The sequence below is a fragment of the Eleutherodactylus coqui genome, chromosome 3 (genome assembly GCF_035609145.1).
Source record: "Eleutherodactylus coqui strain aEleCoq1 chromosome 3, aEleCoq1.hap1, whole genome shotgun sequence".
NCBI classification, from domain to species: Eukaryota; Metazoa; Chordata; class Amphibia; order Anura; family Eleutherodactylidae; genus Eleutherodactylus; species Eleutherodactylus coqui.
In genome coordinates, this window is record NC_089839.1 from 4,692,153 (window position 1) to 4,709,310 (window position 17,158).

Below are 17,158 nucleotides of genomic sequence, written 5' to 3' on the forward strand. Positions count from 1 at the left end.
AGAGCGGACAAGTGGCTGAACAATGGATTTAAGTTAAGCCTCATTTACATAAATCCACTTTGTTTCACACAGGAGGATCATCGCTCAGCAAAAATTGCCCCCATAGCAGTTCCAAAAGTTATAGTGGCCCTAGTAGTAATCGTGCCCCCATAGCAGTTCCAGTAGTTATAGTGGCCCTAGTAGTAATAGGGTCCCCACATAGTGGCCTCAGTAGTAATAGCAGTCCTCATAGTGGTCCCACTAGAAATAGTGCCCCCATAATGTCCCCAGTAGTAATAGTGGCCCCAGGGGTAATAGTGCCCCCACAGTTAACCCAGTGGTATTAGTGTCTCCCATAGTTGTGCTAGTAGTAATAATACACCCATAATGGACGCAATAGTAATAGTTTCCCCATAGTGGCCCCAGTAGTATTAGCATCCCCTACAGTGGCCCTAGTAGTAATAGTATCCACCATCAGAGGTCCCAGTAGTAATAGTATCCCCCATTTGAGGTCCCATTAGTAACAGTGACCCCCATTAGTAGCTCCTATCTTAATAGTGACCTTCATAGTGGACCTCCATCGATCTGACAAGCATTTAACTCACTTGTATTCCTGGGCTGACCTCCCGCCGGTGTCTGCATGCAGGAACGCAGATGCTGGGGAAGACATCAGGGTGGCACTGATTACAGCGGGGGCGATTGCTACTACTTGACTACAAGTGAATTAAATGCCTGTCAAGGAAAGTTGGGGATGAAATATGTCTGCTGCCACCCAGGATTGTGGGACAACGTCTCAAATCTGGGACTGTCCTGCAGAATCCATGGCGGTTGGGAGACATGCGTTTACACCGCACAATTATCGTGCAAATATCTCGATTTAACAAGCGGCTTGTGTGATAATCGTGCCATTTAAAAGGGCCTTAACTGCAGCTATAAACCATAGATTGTAACGTTCTGATACATTGTATCGGCGGCAGCTCGATTGTTACTATTTGTGATTCCAATCCATGTTTAGCCATTTATCTACTCCCTGTTAATATTGTAGGTGATTTTTTATGGTGACTGTGACAGAAGCTGCCGATTTAGCTCTTTTACCCACTGATAAATAAACAATGCACAGATCTGACCTTTAGGTTAACAGGTTTTTATGCCTCTTCCACTCAGCACTCTAACAGATTCAATTACCATAAAGGTTCAAGAGCTCGGATGAATACTGAAAAAGAGCAACCATATGCCTGCCTAGGTGTTGTGCAATAGCGAATACTCTGCGGGGCCCCCCAGAGAGATGGCTTAATTGTAAATAATTCCGCCACGCGACACAATCAAGTCACCTTGAATGCAAAAAGCCTCAGTCTGTGGAGGGAAAGTGTTATTTAAGCTTTACTGGGCTGCGTTAAATTCTGCAATTTGAAGGGCTGTTAAGTTTTTCAATTGAAATTTCATTTAAAATGCAGGTGCCTTTTATTATATGGAAGCTTTACTGCTCTCTAGGTACAAGCAAGAACACGGTGCAATAACAGCGGTCTGCCTCAATCACTGATCAGCGGAACAGCTGTAATTCGAGGACATTTAGCATTCTTATAAACCACATCCTGATAAGTCAAAATTGCTACGGCAGATCGGGGACAGAGTAGCGCCTTCATTTTTTTTGCCCAAAGCAAGTTTTGACATTTATGTGATTTTTTTCTCTCTTTTTTGCTTTGCTCCGCGTGTGCGTCTGAGAGCGATAGATTTTATTATGTATCCTAAAATATAGATATACTTGCATTTGGTAATTGTTTAAAACAGCTTTGGTTTTTTAAGCTTCAAATGTCAGGGGTTTAAAATGTAACAAAATGTGTCAGATGGAGAATTTGGGAATGTTTATTATATATAGCGCACATATAATACGGAATGGGGGCCGCACGCTTCACAGAAAGGCTTTCTTATGGCTTTTGGTCAGCGGGTGACCTTCCTCGGGGACCGGCAGAATGACGGGCGGTGATGATGACTTAACCCCTGAGGAGCAGTTTGGTGATAAAACTGAATGAACTGATACTGAATAAAATAGAATATTTCTGTAATGTATCGAATAGATCTAATAAGAGTTTGGAACTCCTCTCCCGTCTTTTATAGGACCGGTGACTTTGTTGCATCCTGGTCAGTTCCACAGTTCTATTCCATACAGAGGAGCAATAAGGCTTGGGGTGACTGTTGGGTGTTATTAACGTGCCTGACCAGCATCCTGTGTAAAGCCAACCTCACTGTACAATGCAACTGATAAAAGAGGCGCTAAACTTTTAGAAAACTTCCGAAATGCCATATTGACACGTCAGACGTGTAGACCGGAGGAGGTCCAGGTACTGGAACCCTCACCAATGGCTAAAACTAAGGGCACACTCACACGAGCGTACTTGGCCTGCGTCTTACCATATATGTTTTGTGTGTAGCATGCAGTGCTAAAAGCCGACTGATTTACATTGGAACGTTCAGACATGTTTTACACGCACCATTGTTATAGTCTGGTGAATAAAATACAAAGCAAATACGCATATTCCGCATGTACAAAAATATGTGCGACTTAAACAGATGGGCGCATACTACAGAGCATATTAGTGCATGGACTGGATTTTCTTTTTACTATTCAAACTCTGCACTATTACACACAAATTTGAAAAAAAAAGCAGTGAGATTGTAGAAAAACTACATGCAAGAAAGATAGGCAAGTCCTATCTTTTCTCGCGCATATTATTAACATGTGAGAATCCCGCAAGTGAAAACAGAATTATTGAAATTAATGGTTTTGTTTTGTCTTATTTTGATTTTCATGCCCAAAAATGGGAACAAAATCACGCCCATGTGTTTAAGCCCTAATACGCGGGCTAAGTACCCTCATTTAACCCATTTAGTGGCACGCCCAGAAAATCTCCGAGGCTTGCTGCACTGACCATGCAGTTAAACCCTGGAAGATTTCTCTGGACAGCTCTAGTGCTGAAAGGTGCAGAGCACTGAGCTGTCATCTGAAATCTTATGGGGTTTTATTGCATCGTTGACTCATTTAAAAACCTGCCCTGTGAGGCCTGACATGGTAATAATAAACCTGCCTCTGAAGGGGTTAAATGAGTCCTAAGAGGTAAAGGCGCTTTATCTGAGCTCCGTGTCTGAATACGACATGTAACTTTTGTAATTTCTGTAATTGTCGTATTGTTTGTGTTCCCTGAATTCCTCGAAAGCTGCGGAATAAGTTTTTGCTATACAAATAAAGATTATTATTATCAGCTCCGCTCAGAACTGCATACCGGCTGCATGGTGCTCACCGATCGCAGCCAAGGTGGCGCAGTGTTCCTTCCTTTCTGCCTATTTTATACTGTACAGTGATGTATTGTATAGCAGTGGAATGAATACAATGTGGAACGACCGGTCTGACTCCGTGGGGGCTGCCCAACAGTTGTCAGGATGGTTTAGGAAGATAACGTAATGCACTGGATGGAAATTTGTGCGGATCCCACCCCCATATACAATGGCTTCCGTAGCTGACCACATTTAGGCTGCACCACTTACTGAGGGCTGCAAAAAGGAGCCTATTTATTCTGGCATCCAAAAGGCACAATTTTGGTGCACATGCCAAAACTGCAACTATTTGGACATTTACAAGGCAAACCCCAGCTTTAGGGGTCTGGCCATGTGTGGCCCTTCACATTCTCTATGACTACACCACAAACTGGCATAGATTATAGCAAAAACCCACTAAAGCTCAGAGCTGCCGTAGGTTTTCATCCGGCACATGGAAATGCCACCAGATGAGGCGAATGTATTAATAGGCCTACCCCACATAATACCTTCATCGCTCATATCTGATTCATAGTCTACACAAACAGTTTCGGGAATGTCTGTGTAAATAGGCCACAAAGTGTCTAAAACACGTAGTAAGCGCGGAGCAAGGCATGGGAAATAGGTTTGTAGCAATTTGTTTCGGAAAATTGATACATTTGAAATAGTAAATCTGCCCATCGTGTGAAGGAGCCCAAATTGTAGCAAATCATTTCATTGGTCACAACAACACTATACATTGTCTAAGTAATTCCACCTAACAGAGCCAAGATATAACAGTGCCGTAAGAGTGCCATACTGCACCTGCTATATAGTAGTCTACTGCAGCGCTACGTAATGCTCAACTACCCTGTTAAAGTGGATTCAGTAGGGAGTAGGAGTCAGTCCTGGTCAGGAGTCATTCAGAGGGGGTGAGGAGGCATCCTGATAGTTAGGGCCCGGAGACATTGGGCCCTTTCCCCTCCACTAATCCAACCCTGATACCCAGCTCTCAAAATCATTTTGCGCCATTGTTCTACGACTCTCTTTGTATCGCGTGTTTGTAGAATCAAATAGTTATAAGAATTGTATTACCATTGCGTGCCGCCGTAGGCACAGGCCTGGATTTCCTATACAGCAGTTACATTTTTTTAGTATCATACAGACTGGAGAACAATTAAAGAGGTTGTACAGAACTAGAAAACAAGTCTACTTTCTTTCAAAAACAGTGCCATGTCTGTCCACAGGGAGTCTGATACGGCTGCTTAGGTCTGTTGAGGTGACTGCGGCTGAGCTGCAGTACTACACACAACCTATGGAGGGGTAGAAACAAACCGTTATAAGGACCCTATTACCATTGCTTGCCGCCATAGGTACAGGCCAAGATTCCTGCAGAGAAAATATTTTTTTATTATTATTATTATTATCCAGATTGGAGAATGATAACCAGGTTTTATAGGATTAGAAAACACAGCTGCTTTCTACTAAAAACAGCGCCCCCCTGTCCACATTTTTTGTGTGGTATTACAGCTCAGCTCACTTCGAGTGTTATACCACACACAACCTATGAACTGTACAATCCTACTGACATTGCTTGCCGCCTTAGGTACAGGCCATGGTTTCCCATAGAGAAATGCATATTACTTATAATTATCCAAAGTGAAGAACAATTAAAGGGGTTGTTAAAGATTAGAAAAACATGCCTTTTTTCATCCAAAATCCGCACCACATCTGTCCACAAGTTTGTCTGGTACTGCAGCTCAGTTCTATTGCAGTGAATGGGGTTGAGCTGGAATACCACACACACCCCATGGACAGGTAGAATCAAGCATTTATAAGATTGCTTGCTGCCGCAGGTACAGGCCTAGATTCCCTATAGAGAAAATACATCTTTTAATTATCCTTCAGATTGGAGAACGATTAAACGGGAAGTACAGGATTAGAAAATATGGCTGCTTTCTTTGAAAACCAGCCCACATCTGTCCACATTTTGCGCGTGGTATTACAGCTCAGTTCACTTGAGATACAATGCCATACATACCCCATGGACAGCCAGAATCAAATAGTTATAAGGCTCCTACTACCATTGCTTGCCACCGTAGGTACAGGCCTACATTATCCAGAGAGAAAATATATTTTTGTATGATTATCCATACAAGAGATGATTAAAGGGTTGTACAGGTTTAAAAAAACAGTGCCACCCAGTCCACAGGTTGTTTAAGGTACTGCGGCTCAACTTTGTTGTAGTGAATAGGGCTGAGATGCAATATCACACACCTCCATGGACTGGTAGAATCAAATAGTTCCAAGTATCCTACTACCATTGCTGCTATAGGTTCAGGCCTAGATTTGCTATAAAGAAAATACATTGTTTTATAATTATCCAACGATTAAAGGTGTTGAACAAGATTAGAAAAACATATAATTTCTTTCACAACAGCGCCACCCTGTCAACAGGTTATGTGTGGTATTGTAGCTCAGTAACATTTACTTCATCAGAGATGAGCTGCAATACCACACACAGCCCATAGGAGTCGTCTTTGGAAAATAAGCGGCCATGTTTTCTTAATTCTGTACCGCCCCTTTAATTATTTTTATAGTATCATACTCTTGATTGTTCCACTTGCTGGATGCGGCTCTCTAGTCGTCGGCTACCATCTCCTGGCAATCCGCACTTCCTGGTACGGTGTGTCGGGAAGGTCATCACAATTATGTAAAACACAAGTAGCGCCTGTAATTGGGCTAGTTGGCTAATACAATGAGAAGCTTTGAACAAGAGTAAAGTTATGTTCACAGCTGTAGCTATCACTTTGTAAAGTAAGAATTCATGGCTGAGATGACATGAAAAAGATGGTTATAAAATTTTAATGGAATGATAAAAGGCAAAAGTCAGCCTCTCAGCTGAATTCTTAAAATCCCTATATATCACCATCAAGTCCTTAACTGTAAAATCAATGTAGAATATAACATGTTGTCAATGCTCTTGTCGCGGGATGGGAGACGGCTAACGATGACAGCGACACGGACGGCTCGGGGAGGAGAAGAATAACAGATCTGTTGTGGCTTCCCTGCAATTATTTGTACAAGTAATTATTGATAAAGGAGCCGAAGCTTCTGCGCTCCATCCTGCCGCGCCGGAGAAAAAAGAGCAGGAAGATGTATGATTCATATTCCACGACCACCATCATTAATAAAAGAAGATTGCTTCATTTCGGCAAATTAAATTATCTTTTTTATGGCGAGCTATTTTGTTCAACTACTTTAGAAGTCTGTACTTGAAATGAAGGGGAAAAATGCCATAAATATTGCCCAATTATCTGTCGGCGGTGGAATCTGCTTATTTACTTCGGGATTTCTTCGTCCCTCTCTTGGTTCCCAATAGTCCTGGTTGGGAATAACGAGAATTCTAAATTCTGGAAATAATCTGTAGGGTGGAAGTGGGAATACGCCGTGATGACAAAAGTATTGGGACGCGGAGAAAGTGAGGAAATTGGATATTTTTCAATGTGCATTCACTGCTGTGATGTTGGGTGCAGCCGCTCGTCCATGGTAACCCTTCACATGCCATTCCCTATGGAGGGTTCTGGTGCTAATGGATGTTCCAATGTCCTGTGAGAACTCCTTGTCTTCACAGCTCCTACAAGGCTTTATTGTCCACATTCTGTCAGTTTTCAAGGTCTCCCTAGACGTGGCGGATCCACACACACCGGATGGCTGCCATCTTCCAATAACATGGCCAATAGTGGACTCTGGAAGGTCCAGAAGCTGCGGTGTCCATACTGATTGGTTGGTGACCCTGTGCTGCAGCCTTCCTGATCTGTGTTGACAGCTGAAGTCAGATAACTGCCACCTACCAATCAGAGGCAGAGCATCACCATCATGGAGTGCAGGAGATGCCACCGATGCCAGGAGAACAAGCAATGATGCTGTGGCCTCTGATTGGCAGGCAGCAGTCACCCAACTTCCGCTGTCAACACAGACTGGGAGTATCGTGGGACTGTAGCACTAGATCTCCCATGCTGAGGATGGGTAAGCACTGCTTTTTTAAATTATTTTAACTCATTTTGATCTAATTTTAAAAAGTCAGTTCTTTAACTCGACAACCCCTTTAAGGCCACCTGCACACAGGCATTTTTGCAATGTGGAATCTGGAATGGGCATCCGCCGCCGGGTTCCACAGCAAATACTGTCCATAGCATGCTTTGGAAAAGCGCTTTTTTCAACACAGGAGCACAAATCAATTGCGATTTTCCACTCACGGAGGAATAAATTACAACATGCTCTATTTTTGTGCGGGCTCTGCATGAAAGGCTACCATTGAAGTCAATGGAAGTCATACGATCTGCAGCCCTTCTGCAAATAACATTGTGTAAAGGTTGCGGGACCCACGTCATCACCTAGTGATGGTGCAGGAAAATGTATACTGCACATGTCCGCAGTACCAAAGAATTCAAGAAAAGATAGGTAGGCAGGGTCATCGGCCAGGCACAGGGTTGGATCCTAGGATACTAAAGGAAGCAGCTGAACCACTTGCCATAATCTTTGAAAATTGCTGGAGAACAGGAGAAGTCCCAGAAGATCTTCAAAAAAGGGAAGAAGGTGGATCCAGGAAACTACAGACCTGTGAGCCTGACTTTTATACTGGGAAAGATCTTTGAACAAATTATTAAACAGCATGTATGGAAGTACTTGGATGAGAACGGAGTAATTAACCAGAGCCAGCATGGGTTTGTAACAAACAAGTCATGCCAGAGGAATCTAATTTCCTTATATGACAGAATCACCGACTGGGTTGATTGGAGGAATGCGGTGGATATAGTATATCTTGACCTTAGTAAAGCATTTGACAAAGTATCTCTTACGATACTTATTAAAAAGATGACCAAATCTGGGATTGACAAGGCAACTGTTAGGTGGATTCACAACTGGCTGAGTGATCGTACTCAAAGAGTGGTCATAAATGGCTGCATATCCAAGTTGAAGAATATATCAAGTGGGGACCACAAGGCTCTGTCCTAGGCCCAGTGTTGGTCAACATTTATATAAATGATCTGCAGGAGTGAATTGATGGGAAACTGATCAAATTTGCCGACAAAGCAAAGTTAGGAAGTATAGCTAACACTAGGGAAGAAAGAAAGAGAAAATTCAAAAAGATCTAGAAAAGCTTGCACAGTGGGCGGCGACTAACAGAATGGTATTTAACAAGGAGAAATGCAAAGTCCTACATCTGGGAAAGAAAAATGAAAAAAAGCACATACAGAATGGGGGGGAATTGGGCTAAGCAGCAGCACATGTGAAAAAGACTTGGGTATACTAATAGATCATAGACAGAACATGAGTCAACAGTGTGATGCAGCAGCCAAAAAGGCAAACATAATTCTGGGATGTATTAAGAGAAGCATAGAGTCTAGATCACGTGAGGTCATTATCCCCTCTACTCTTCCTTGGTCAGACCTCATCTGGAATACTGGGTCCAGTTCTGGGCACCCCACTTTAAAAAAAGCCATTGACAAACTGGAGCAAGTTCAGAGAAGAGTTACCAAGATGGTGAGCTGTCTGCAAATCATGTCCTATGAGGAACGGTTAAAGGATCTGGGAATGTTTAGCAGAAGAGAAGGCTGAGAGGAGACTTAATAGCTGTCTACTATATATGTGAAGGGCTGTCACAGTGCAGAGGGATCAGCCCTATTCTCATCTGCACAAGGAAAGACTAGAAGCAATGGAATGAAACTGAAAGGGAGGAGACACAGATAAGAGATTAGACAGTGAGGGGGATCAATGAGTGGAACAGGTTGGCACAGGAGGTGGTAAGTTCTCCTTCAATGGAAGTGTTCAAACAAAGGCTGGACAGACATCTGTCTGAGATGATTAAGTGAATCCTGCACTCAGCAGGGGGTTGGACCAGATGACCCTGGAGGTCATTTCCAACTCTACCATTCTAGGATTCTATGACCAAAACCATGTCAAATGTCTAGTCAAAATCTGCATCATTGGTGTGGATTTTGATGTGTTTTTGATGAGGAGCCACAGCATATTTCAACCTTTCAATTGAAGGGATGAAGTATGCTGCAGATCCAGGTGAAAATCCACACCATTCCAAATCAATAATGTGAATTATTACATGTTTTTCCACTGCAGAAAATCTGTACAATTTACGATACGGATGAAAGTATTCTTAAACTTAGTTTTACTTTTTTTTTAGTTCTCATGGGGGACTTGAACTTGTGATCATTTTATCATTCATACAATATACTGTAATACCTCAATATTGCAGTATATTCTGTTTCTGCAGGCATTTAGTCATGGCAGCCCTGGGGCCCTCCACAAGGCCCTATGCTAAGGTGACCAGGTTTTCCCAGTGTCAAAGCTGGCCAAATGGGTGTGGTCAGGGGGAGTGGCTTACCACAAAATATGATTTCTACATCTATCTTTATAAAATGTACAGGACCATTTCAAAAAACAAAGGGAGAAATAGTATCCCCCACTGTGGCCTCAGTAGTAATAGTGTGCCCTTCACAGTGGCCTCAGTAGTAATAGTGTCCTCCACAGTGGCCTCAGTAGTAATAGTGTCACCCACAGTGACCTCAGTAGCAATAGTGTCCCACCGACAGTGGCCTCAGTAGCAATAGGGACCCCCACAGTGGCCCCAGTAGTAATAGTGCCCTCACAGTGGTCCCAGTAGCAATAGTGACCCCCACAGTGGCTCCAGTAGTAATAGTGACCCTCACAGTGACCCCAGTAGTAATAGTGACCCACCCACAGTGGCCTCAGTAGTAAAGGTATCACGTACAGTGGCCTCAGTAGTCATAGTGTCACCCACAGTGGCCTCAGTAGTAATAGTGGCACCCACAATGATCTCAGTAGCAATAGGGACCCCCACAGTGGCCCCAGTAGTAATAATGTCCCCCACAGTGGACCCAGTAGTAATATTCTCTCCCCTACAGTGGCCTCAGTAGTAATAGTGTCACCCACAGTGGCCTAAGTAGTAATAGTGACCCCCACAGTGGCCCCAGTAGTAATAATGACCCCCACGGTGGCCTCAGTAGTGATAGTGTCACCAGCAATGGCTTCAGTAGCAATAGGGGCCCCCACAGTGGCCCTAGTAGTAATAGTATGCCCCACAGTGGTCCTAGTAGTAACATTGACCCTCCCTATACTTATTTTTTCACAGCACTGCTGTGGGTGGAAGTGTGTGCACCTGCAGCAGCGCCTCCTCCCTTCTCCTCTCCTCTTGCAGAACCAAGAGGAGAGGTCAGGGGAGGAGGGAACGAAGATCCCAGATGCACACACTGCCAACAATGTGTGTATCCGACTGTGGCGCTGTAGAGTGATTACCAGCCGCGGCCCCCCCTAGCTGGTAATCACTTTAAGGGTGACCCGATGTGCCAAAAGCGGGATAAATATACTGAGGGGGGCTGCTTAGTGCTATACTTGCACATAGATAAAGCAGAAACGGGGTGTCAGGCCCCATGGTACGCGTAGTGCACCCTCCAGGCTTACAACCTATTAGTAATACCATATATCAGTCCAGCGGGCCGCCCTGCACCCTACAGGTGAGTCGCTCCCAGCGTTCACAGCCAACCTGCACCCTACAGGTGAATCACCTTCAGCGTTCACAGCTGCCCTGCACCCTACGGGTGAATCACCCCCAGCGTTCACAGCCGCCCTGCACCCTACAGGTGAATCACCCCCAGCGTTCACAGCCGCCCTGCACCCTACAGGTGAGTCACCACCAGTGTTCACAGCCGCACAGCACCCTACAGGTGTGCCACCCCCAGCATTCACAGCCGCACTCCACCCTACAGTTGAATCACCCCCAGCGTTCACAGCCGCCCTGCAGGCTACCGATAAATACCAGGCATTGTTTAATTTTTGGCCAAAATACCAGAGGAAACCGGCTCAGGTCGCCCCCGCAAACCGCCCCGCTCCTGCCTGCTCCTCAGTGCTTGACGTAAAGCAGATGGACACCAAAATATAGTCCTGAAATCTGCATCTGGTCCATCCGAGCGGCAGGACTGCGACTGCAGCAAATGTCTGATAAATCTGGGAAATTTCCGTGGATTGTAAAACTTCCATTTTCACAAATGTGCTGCGATAACGGCTCCCCTCGTGTCCTTGTTGTATAAACTGGTTTTACAGTCCATATCCGATCGTCTAGCGCTGTGTTTCCCCCGGAGCGTGCAGAAATTGCCTATAAAAATATCTTCTGAATGACAGCCTGAAAGTTAAACTTTATTTGTGATAAAATGGGTAAAACCTCCAAAATGGAATGGATTTGACATTTGTCTATTACACATTGATGATAGCCACGCTGTTCCGGACCATCCAAGGCACAAGGCGAGTGTTAGCGTCCGGACGGGGAGCGGCTGCACAGATGGTGCTGGGGAGGTCCCACGTGCTGCATGCTGGTGTCATTAAGGCTCATTTCACACGGGAAGGGGGGGGGGGGGGTCGCGCTCGGGAGCGGGGATCTTCCCGCGGATGTGAGGTGCTTTTGTATAAAACCGCCTCACGTCACTTGAGTAAAGTAGCGATCCTCCGGCGCGGCTCATAGCCACCGGCAAGTGATTCCCATTGTTTTTGAACGGAAACCTGCTAGTGCCGGCCCTATTGAAAACATTTGGCTAGGCGTTCAAAGGGAACGGCCAAAGATGGGGCATGCCGGGAATTTTTCAGCACTGCAATGCAATACAGAAAAGAGTGGCTCATGTGTGATCCATACATAATCATTGGAGATTGGTACATCTTACAACACACAAATCTCACACGGTTTTATCGGCCGTCTGACAGCGACCTAGCCCAGTGGTGGGCATATTGGAGAGGCACGAGTCCTGGTAGACGTGCAGCAAGGTTTCTGTGCTTTACGGCAGCTGCGATAAAATCCTACAGTACAGACCAGGAAGCGACAGGGGGGCTGCATACAGTCTTATCTGTGCGTATAGTGTCCAATGCTTCCATCCTGTCTTATCTGCATCTCCAGCTCAACTAAACCTCCTTCCCTCTTAGGGCGAAGTCAGACGAGAGTTGTATTTTGGGCACCTATGTGCGCAAAAAACCCCGCTCCACGCATGTTAAAAATGCACATAACCGAAGCTCTGTGTCCATTGCTTTCAACTGTGCCGACACTAATGCAGCCAGCCCCATTGAAAGCAATGGGATGCAGGCAACCCCCGCAGTGATTTTCGGGGAAGGGCTTGAAATATGAGTCCTTTCCTGAAAATCATCCCTAGCTGCTGTAAAAATAAATTAATTAATAAAAAAAAAAAAATATATATATATATATATATATATATATATACACATCACCTTCCGCCGCTGTCGGGGCTCCGTCTTCTGAAGCTCTTTCTGCTGGCCAGGGATTTAAAAATCCCCGCCTCCAGAAAGTGCTGGTCTGATTGGCTGAGCGCTCAGCCAATCAGAGGCAGCGCTAAGCCATTCATTGAATCTGGTTCTGAGATAGATAAGCCGACCCCTGGCCTTTCAGGGGGACCTGATGCAGATGTCACATTTGAGGCCAGGGGCTGTACGTTACCCATCCTTCCAGCTCTGCATCCTTTCTCCCTTCAGAAGGACCATATTGCTTATCCTTGTTACACTCCAGAAAAACATCCGAAAAGAACAAAAACAACCACAACAAACAATCCCCCTCCAGCCGTCCAGGGCCGAGAATTTTGTATCAATGAAGCCCTTGGCCAAGCGCATGCGTACCGCAGAGGCAAACCATGTGACTGCCGTGGGGCCCATGCAGAGAGGGGCCACAGCTCTGATAGCAGCATGCCCTTTTCTGCTGGGCAGTGATCCCGTGTGCCGGGCTTCCAGAGGAGCCGCATTGTTAGCAGACAAGGAGGTGGATTAATGGACGAAATGTCATTTTAATTGGCATGAAACGAGAGACGAACCCCTTACCCTCCTGTCATGGTGGCAAAACTGGACGCCACTAAGGCGGAGCCTATTTGCTGCGGGGCCCCATCTCTTCATTGTATGACGCTGCCCTTTTCCTTAGCTTTGGACTAACGGTATTGGGCCCCTCTGTTGCTCTAAACAAACACTTGTAGCTACGGCTCATGTCCACGGACGTGTTTTCACCGCGTATTACGCGTGCGTTCCGTGGACACGTGATATGTGGGGAATGCAGTCAATGAACGCCAATGGACTTTCATTGACCCATGCACATGTGTGCGATACGCACAAGTACTAGATGGAAGCGCGCTCTATATCTCTGCGTACCACACAGCGTGGCCCTATACACTTGTATGTGCTGCGTATGATACACCGTCTATACGCAATACATTGCATATGAGCACCAAAAAAAAAGTCCCACTGCATGTGATTCACGGCCATATACGGTCTCCACCAGCTCTCTGCCTGCAGAGCTGACATTTACAAAATGGGTAAAAAGCTGCGGGGACGCGAGCGGCGCTGTACGCATACGCCGTGGGCACGAGCCGTTATGTGACGCGCCATATGTTGGATCTAAGAACGTGACCATTTTTTGTGAATTTTTATTACCAATTTTCAAAAGCCCAAACTTATTAATTTCTCCCCCGACGCGGCCGTCTGAGGGCTCGGCGCTTGTGTGGCGGGCGGCAGGTTTCATTGGTACTAATATGTTTTATAGAACTTTTTTTTGTTGGGCAGGAAGAAAAAACACATCAATTAATCATACAGCATAAATGACACAATGGATTGTTTTCTTTGGGTCGGTACGATTAGGACATTTCCAACATTATGAAAAATATTAAAAAATATTTTTGTAGGTTTTTCCACTTCTGCACAAAAAAAATCTTTTTCGTAAAACATATATATATACTTTGCATCGCAGCATTCAAAGTCACATAACTTTTTTTTCCCATCCATGCGGCTCTGTCAGGGCCTGTTTTGTTGCGTTTGAGTTTTTATTGGTGTTATTGGGGGATCAATGGCTTTTTTGAGCACTTTTATTTCATTATTCTGAGAGGCAAAATGAACAAAAAAATCCCACTTTGGTTGTTTTTTTTAGCTTGTTCTAATATTTTTATAGCGTTTGCTGTGTGGGATAAAAGTTATTTTCAATTTATCCTATCGGTCATAAGGTATACAACAATACCAAACATGGGGGGGGGGGGGGTTAAATCATTTTTAAACAAAGGGGAACTACGCAAAAAGAGTTTTTCTTCCTACTATTTTTTGTTTCTGTTTTTTTTTTAACTATTTTATTTTTTGACTTTTTATATCCTTGTTGGAGACTTGAACCTGCAATACTGTAAACGCACTGATAATATACTGCAGTTATTCTGTACTGCAGTGCATTATCACGCATCGTAGTGATCACAGGCCATGGCAGACGCAGATGTGATTCTAAGGCGTGTATTTGCCTATGCATCATCAGCCCACTGCAATCCATGGCAAAGGGCTGATGACCTCATGGAGTAAGTGCCCTCCCTCTGTGAACCATTTACATGCTGCGATTAATATTGATCATGGCATGTAAGGGATTACCAGCAGGGATTGGTGTTCTCACCGATCCCGCCGTTGCAGCACGAGGTCGGTGGTCAATCACAACCAGCTTCCACTGCAGATGGTGAGGGCTAAGAAGCTGAGTCCGCACCATCCACAGGACGTAAGTGTATATCCACTAGCAGGAACTGCTTCCAAGCCAGGGCGCAATTTACATCCTGTGCAGCAAGGGGTTAAAATATTTTTTAATTTTTACCAAAATGCACAAACAATATCGAAACTACGGTAGGAGTGATGTTACCAACATATGACCTTGAGTCCTGACTTACTGTCTTGCTCCGTAGACACGTTGGTCCATCGGCTGTAGGTATCTCCATAGGCATTGGAGGCCACGATCCTGAGTTCATAGAGGGTGTATGGCTGAAGATTCTTAATAGTATAAGTGAAGGAGGCGCTGAGGCCCGAAAACTCTCTAGGAAGTCAAAGGAGAACATTTACCAAGACAAGAATAAACAACCCCAAGACATCCCCTTTAAGGCAGACGTCCAGTTCTGCTTACTCTGTGATTTTGTTGGTGGGCTTCGTGGATCTCATCTGGAGCCGATAGTTGGGTAAGCCAGGAGCGTTATTTCGAACTGGTGAAGACCAGACAACCTGAAGACTGGTCGGGTTGGCAGATGAAAGCCTAGGAGGCAGGACGCCATCTGGAGCTGTCGGAGAACGCGGATGAATTAGAGCAGAGAAAACTGTGGGGAGCATATGCTGGATGAAATTGAAATGCTCCACATACTGGAAAAAACTTTTCCTCGGGATCAACAGCGATGTTAACATGGACCATTTAATTTAATGTTTCACTGCTGAACTACCTCTGCACCAAATCTTATTTCAGCATTACCACCGGGCTAACAGGGTTAACATAACACTAAAACGCCGGATTCTTACCTGTAGCGACAATTTCATTCTTCATGCAGATAAAACTTCCTTTTATGGTACATTACATTTAAAGGAAGCTTCTCAATGCAAACTAAGCAAACAGTAAATATATGATGTATAATATGCGCCGGGAGAAAAGCGCTGCCTTTTTTTTTTCTTCTTGTCCTTATGCTCTCAATTCATGATACAAGCGCCAAATGTATAATTACAGAGAACATCTGCGAGACGGCTGCGGAGACGGGAGCATCACGAGGGGCTGAGCAGGTAAGTGTGGGTTATTACCGCTCCCACTGAGAACCCACTACACCAAGAAATCAGAGCTTGCAAATGCAAGTATTAGCGGGACTGTATATTAGAAGGGCAACGCGGGAGAAAATACCTGAAAGGAAAGCAGGAACAGAAAAATGTCCGATCGGCAAAAAATATTCTTGAAAACTTTTTCTCATGTGGCGATGCATGTGGAAAAAATCATTTTATCTACTGCGGTTGTATACGGGCCCCGGAGCCGTTAGAGCAGACTCACACTGTCATTCCTTAACCTGTGCATTGCACACCTAGGGTGACCGTACGTGTTACCTAGAGATCGACCAAAAATGCCGATTTTGGCAACACCAGCTGATCATCTCATGGCCTATGGATCCTTGCCTGTCCAAGCAGAGGAGGAGCAAAGTATTACAGATCAGTGCTTTCAAAAGCAGACATAAGCGAGCGTGCGAGCGGAGCGTGCGAGCTGGATTGTAAAGGGCCATAGACAAGTGACCATTATCACGCAAAATTAGTTCAAATGAATGCATCACGTGTAAATGCACAGCCATCATGCACTACTCGTTTACAGTTGGTTGATCGCTCACTTGTAACCAGCATGAAAATCATTGCTGGATTGCTGACTTCTCACTGAGTGCAAATGTGAGGAGCCAATGGTGCTCTAAACGCTCTGCACACGTGCTAACAACCTAGATATAACAGGAGACAATACAGAGATCTCTCTCATCATCTATTATACCCAGGACTGTAACAAGGGGGCGCTCTAATAGCTATGTATCAATATATCACAGGTCAGAACAGAGATCTCTCCCATCATCTATTATACACAGGACTGTAACAAGGGAGCGCTCTAATAACTATGTATAGCTTTATCAGGGGTCAGTACAGAGATCTCTCCCATCATCTATTATACCCAGGACTGTAACAAGGGGGCGCTCTAATAACTATGTATAGATATATCAGGGGTCAGTACAGAGATCTCTCCCATCATCTATTATACACAGGACTGTAACAAGGGGGCGCTCTAATAACTATGTATCGATATATCACAGGTCAGAACAGAGATCTCTCCCATCATCTATTATACCCAGGACTGTAACAAGGGGGCGCTCTAATAACTATGTATAATATATCAGGGGTCAGTACAGAGATCTCTCCGATCATCTATTATACCCAGGACTGTAACAAGGGGGCACTCTAATAACTATGTATAGATGTATCAGAGGTCAGTACAGAGATCTCTCTCACCATCTATTAT

General features: G+C 44.7%; 1 protein-coding gene across 1 annotated transcript in view; it reads right to left on the minus strand.

Moving 5' to 3' along the window:
• USH2A (usherin) overlaps nt 1-17,158 on the minus strand; it is a 903,954-nt gene that overhangs the window by 335,736 nt on the left and 551,060 nt on the right. Inside the window, exons 37-38 of the mRNA XM_066594449.1 lie at nt 15,263-15,413; nt 15,033-15,175 (exon numbers count right to left, since the gene is read on the minus strand). Coding sequence (XP_066450546.1) covers nt 15,033-15,175; nt 15,263-15,413 — 294 coding nt within the window. The remainder of the gene's footprint in view (nt 1-15,032; nt 15,176-15,262; nt 15,414-17,158) is intronic.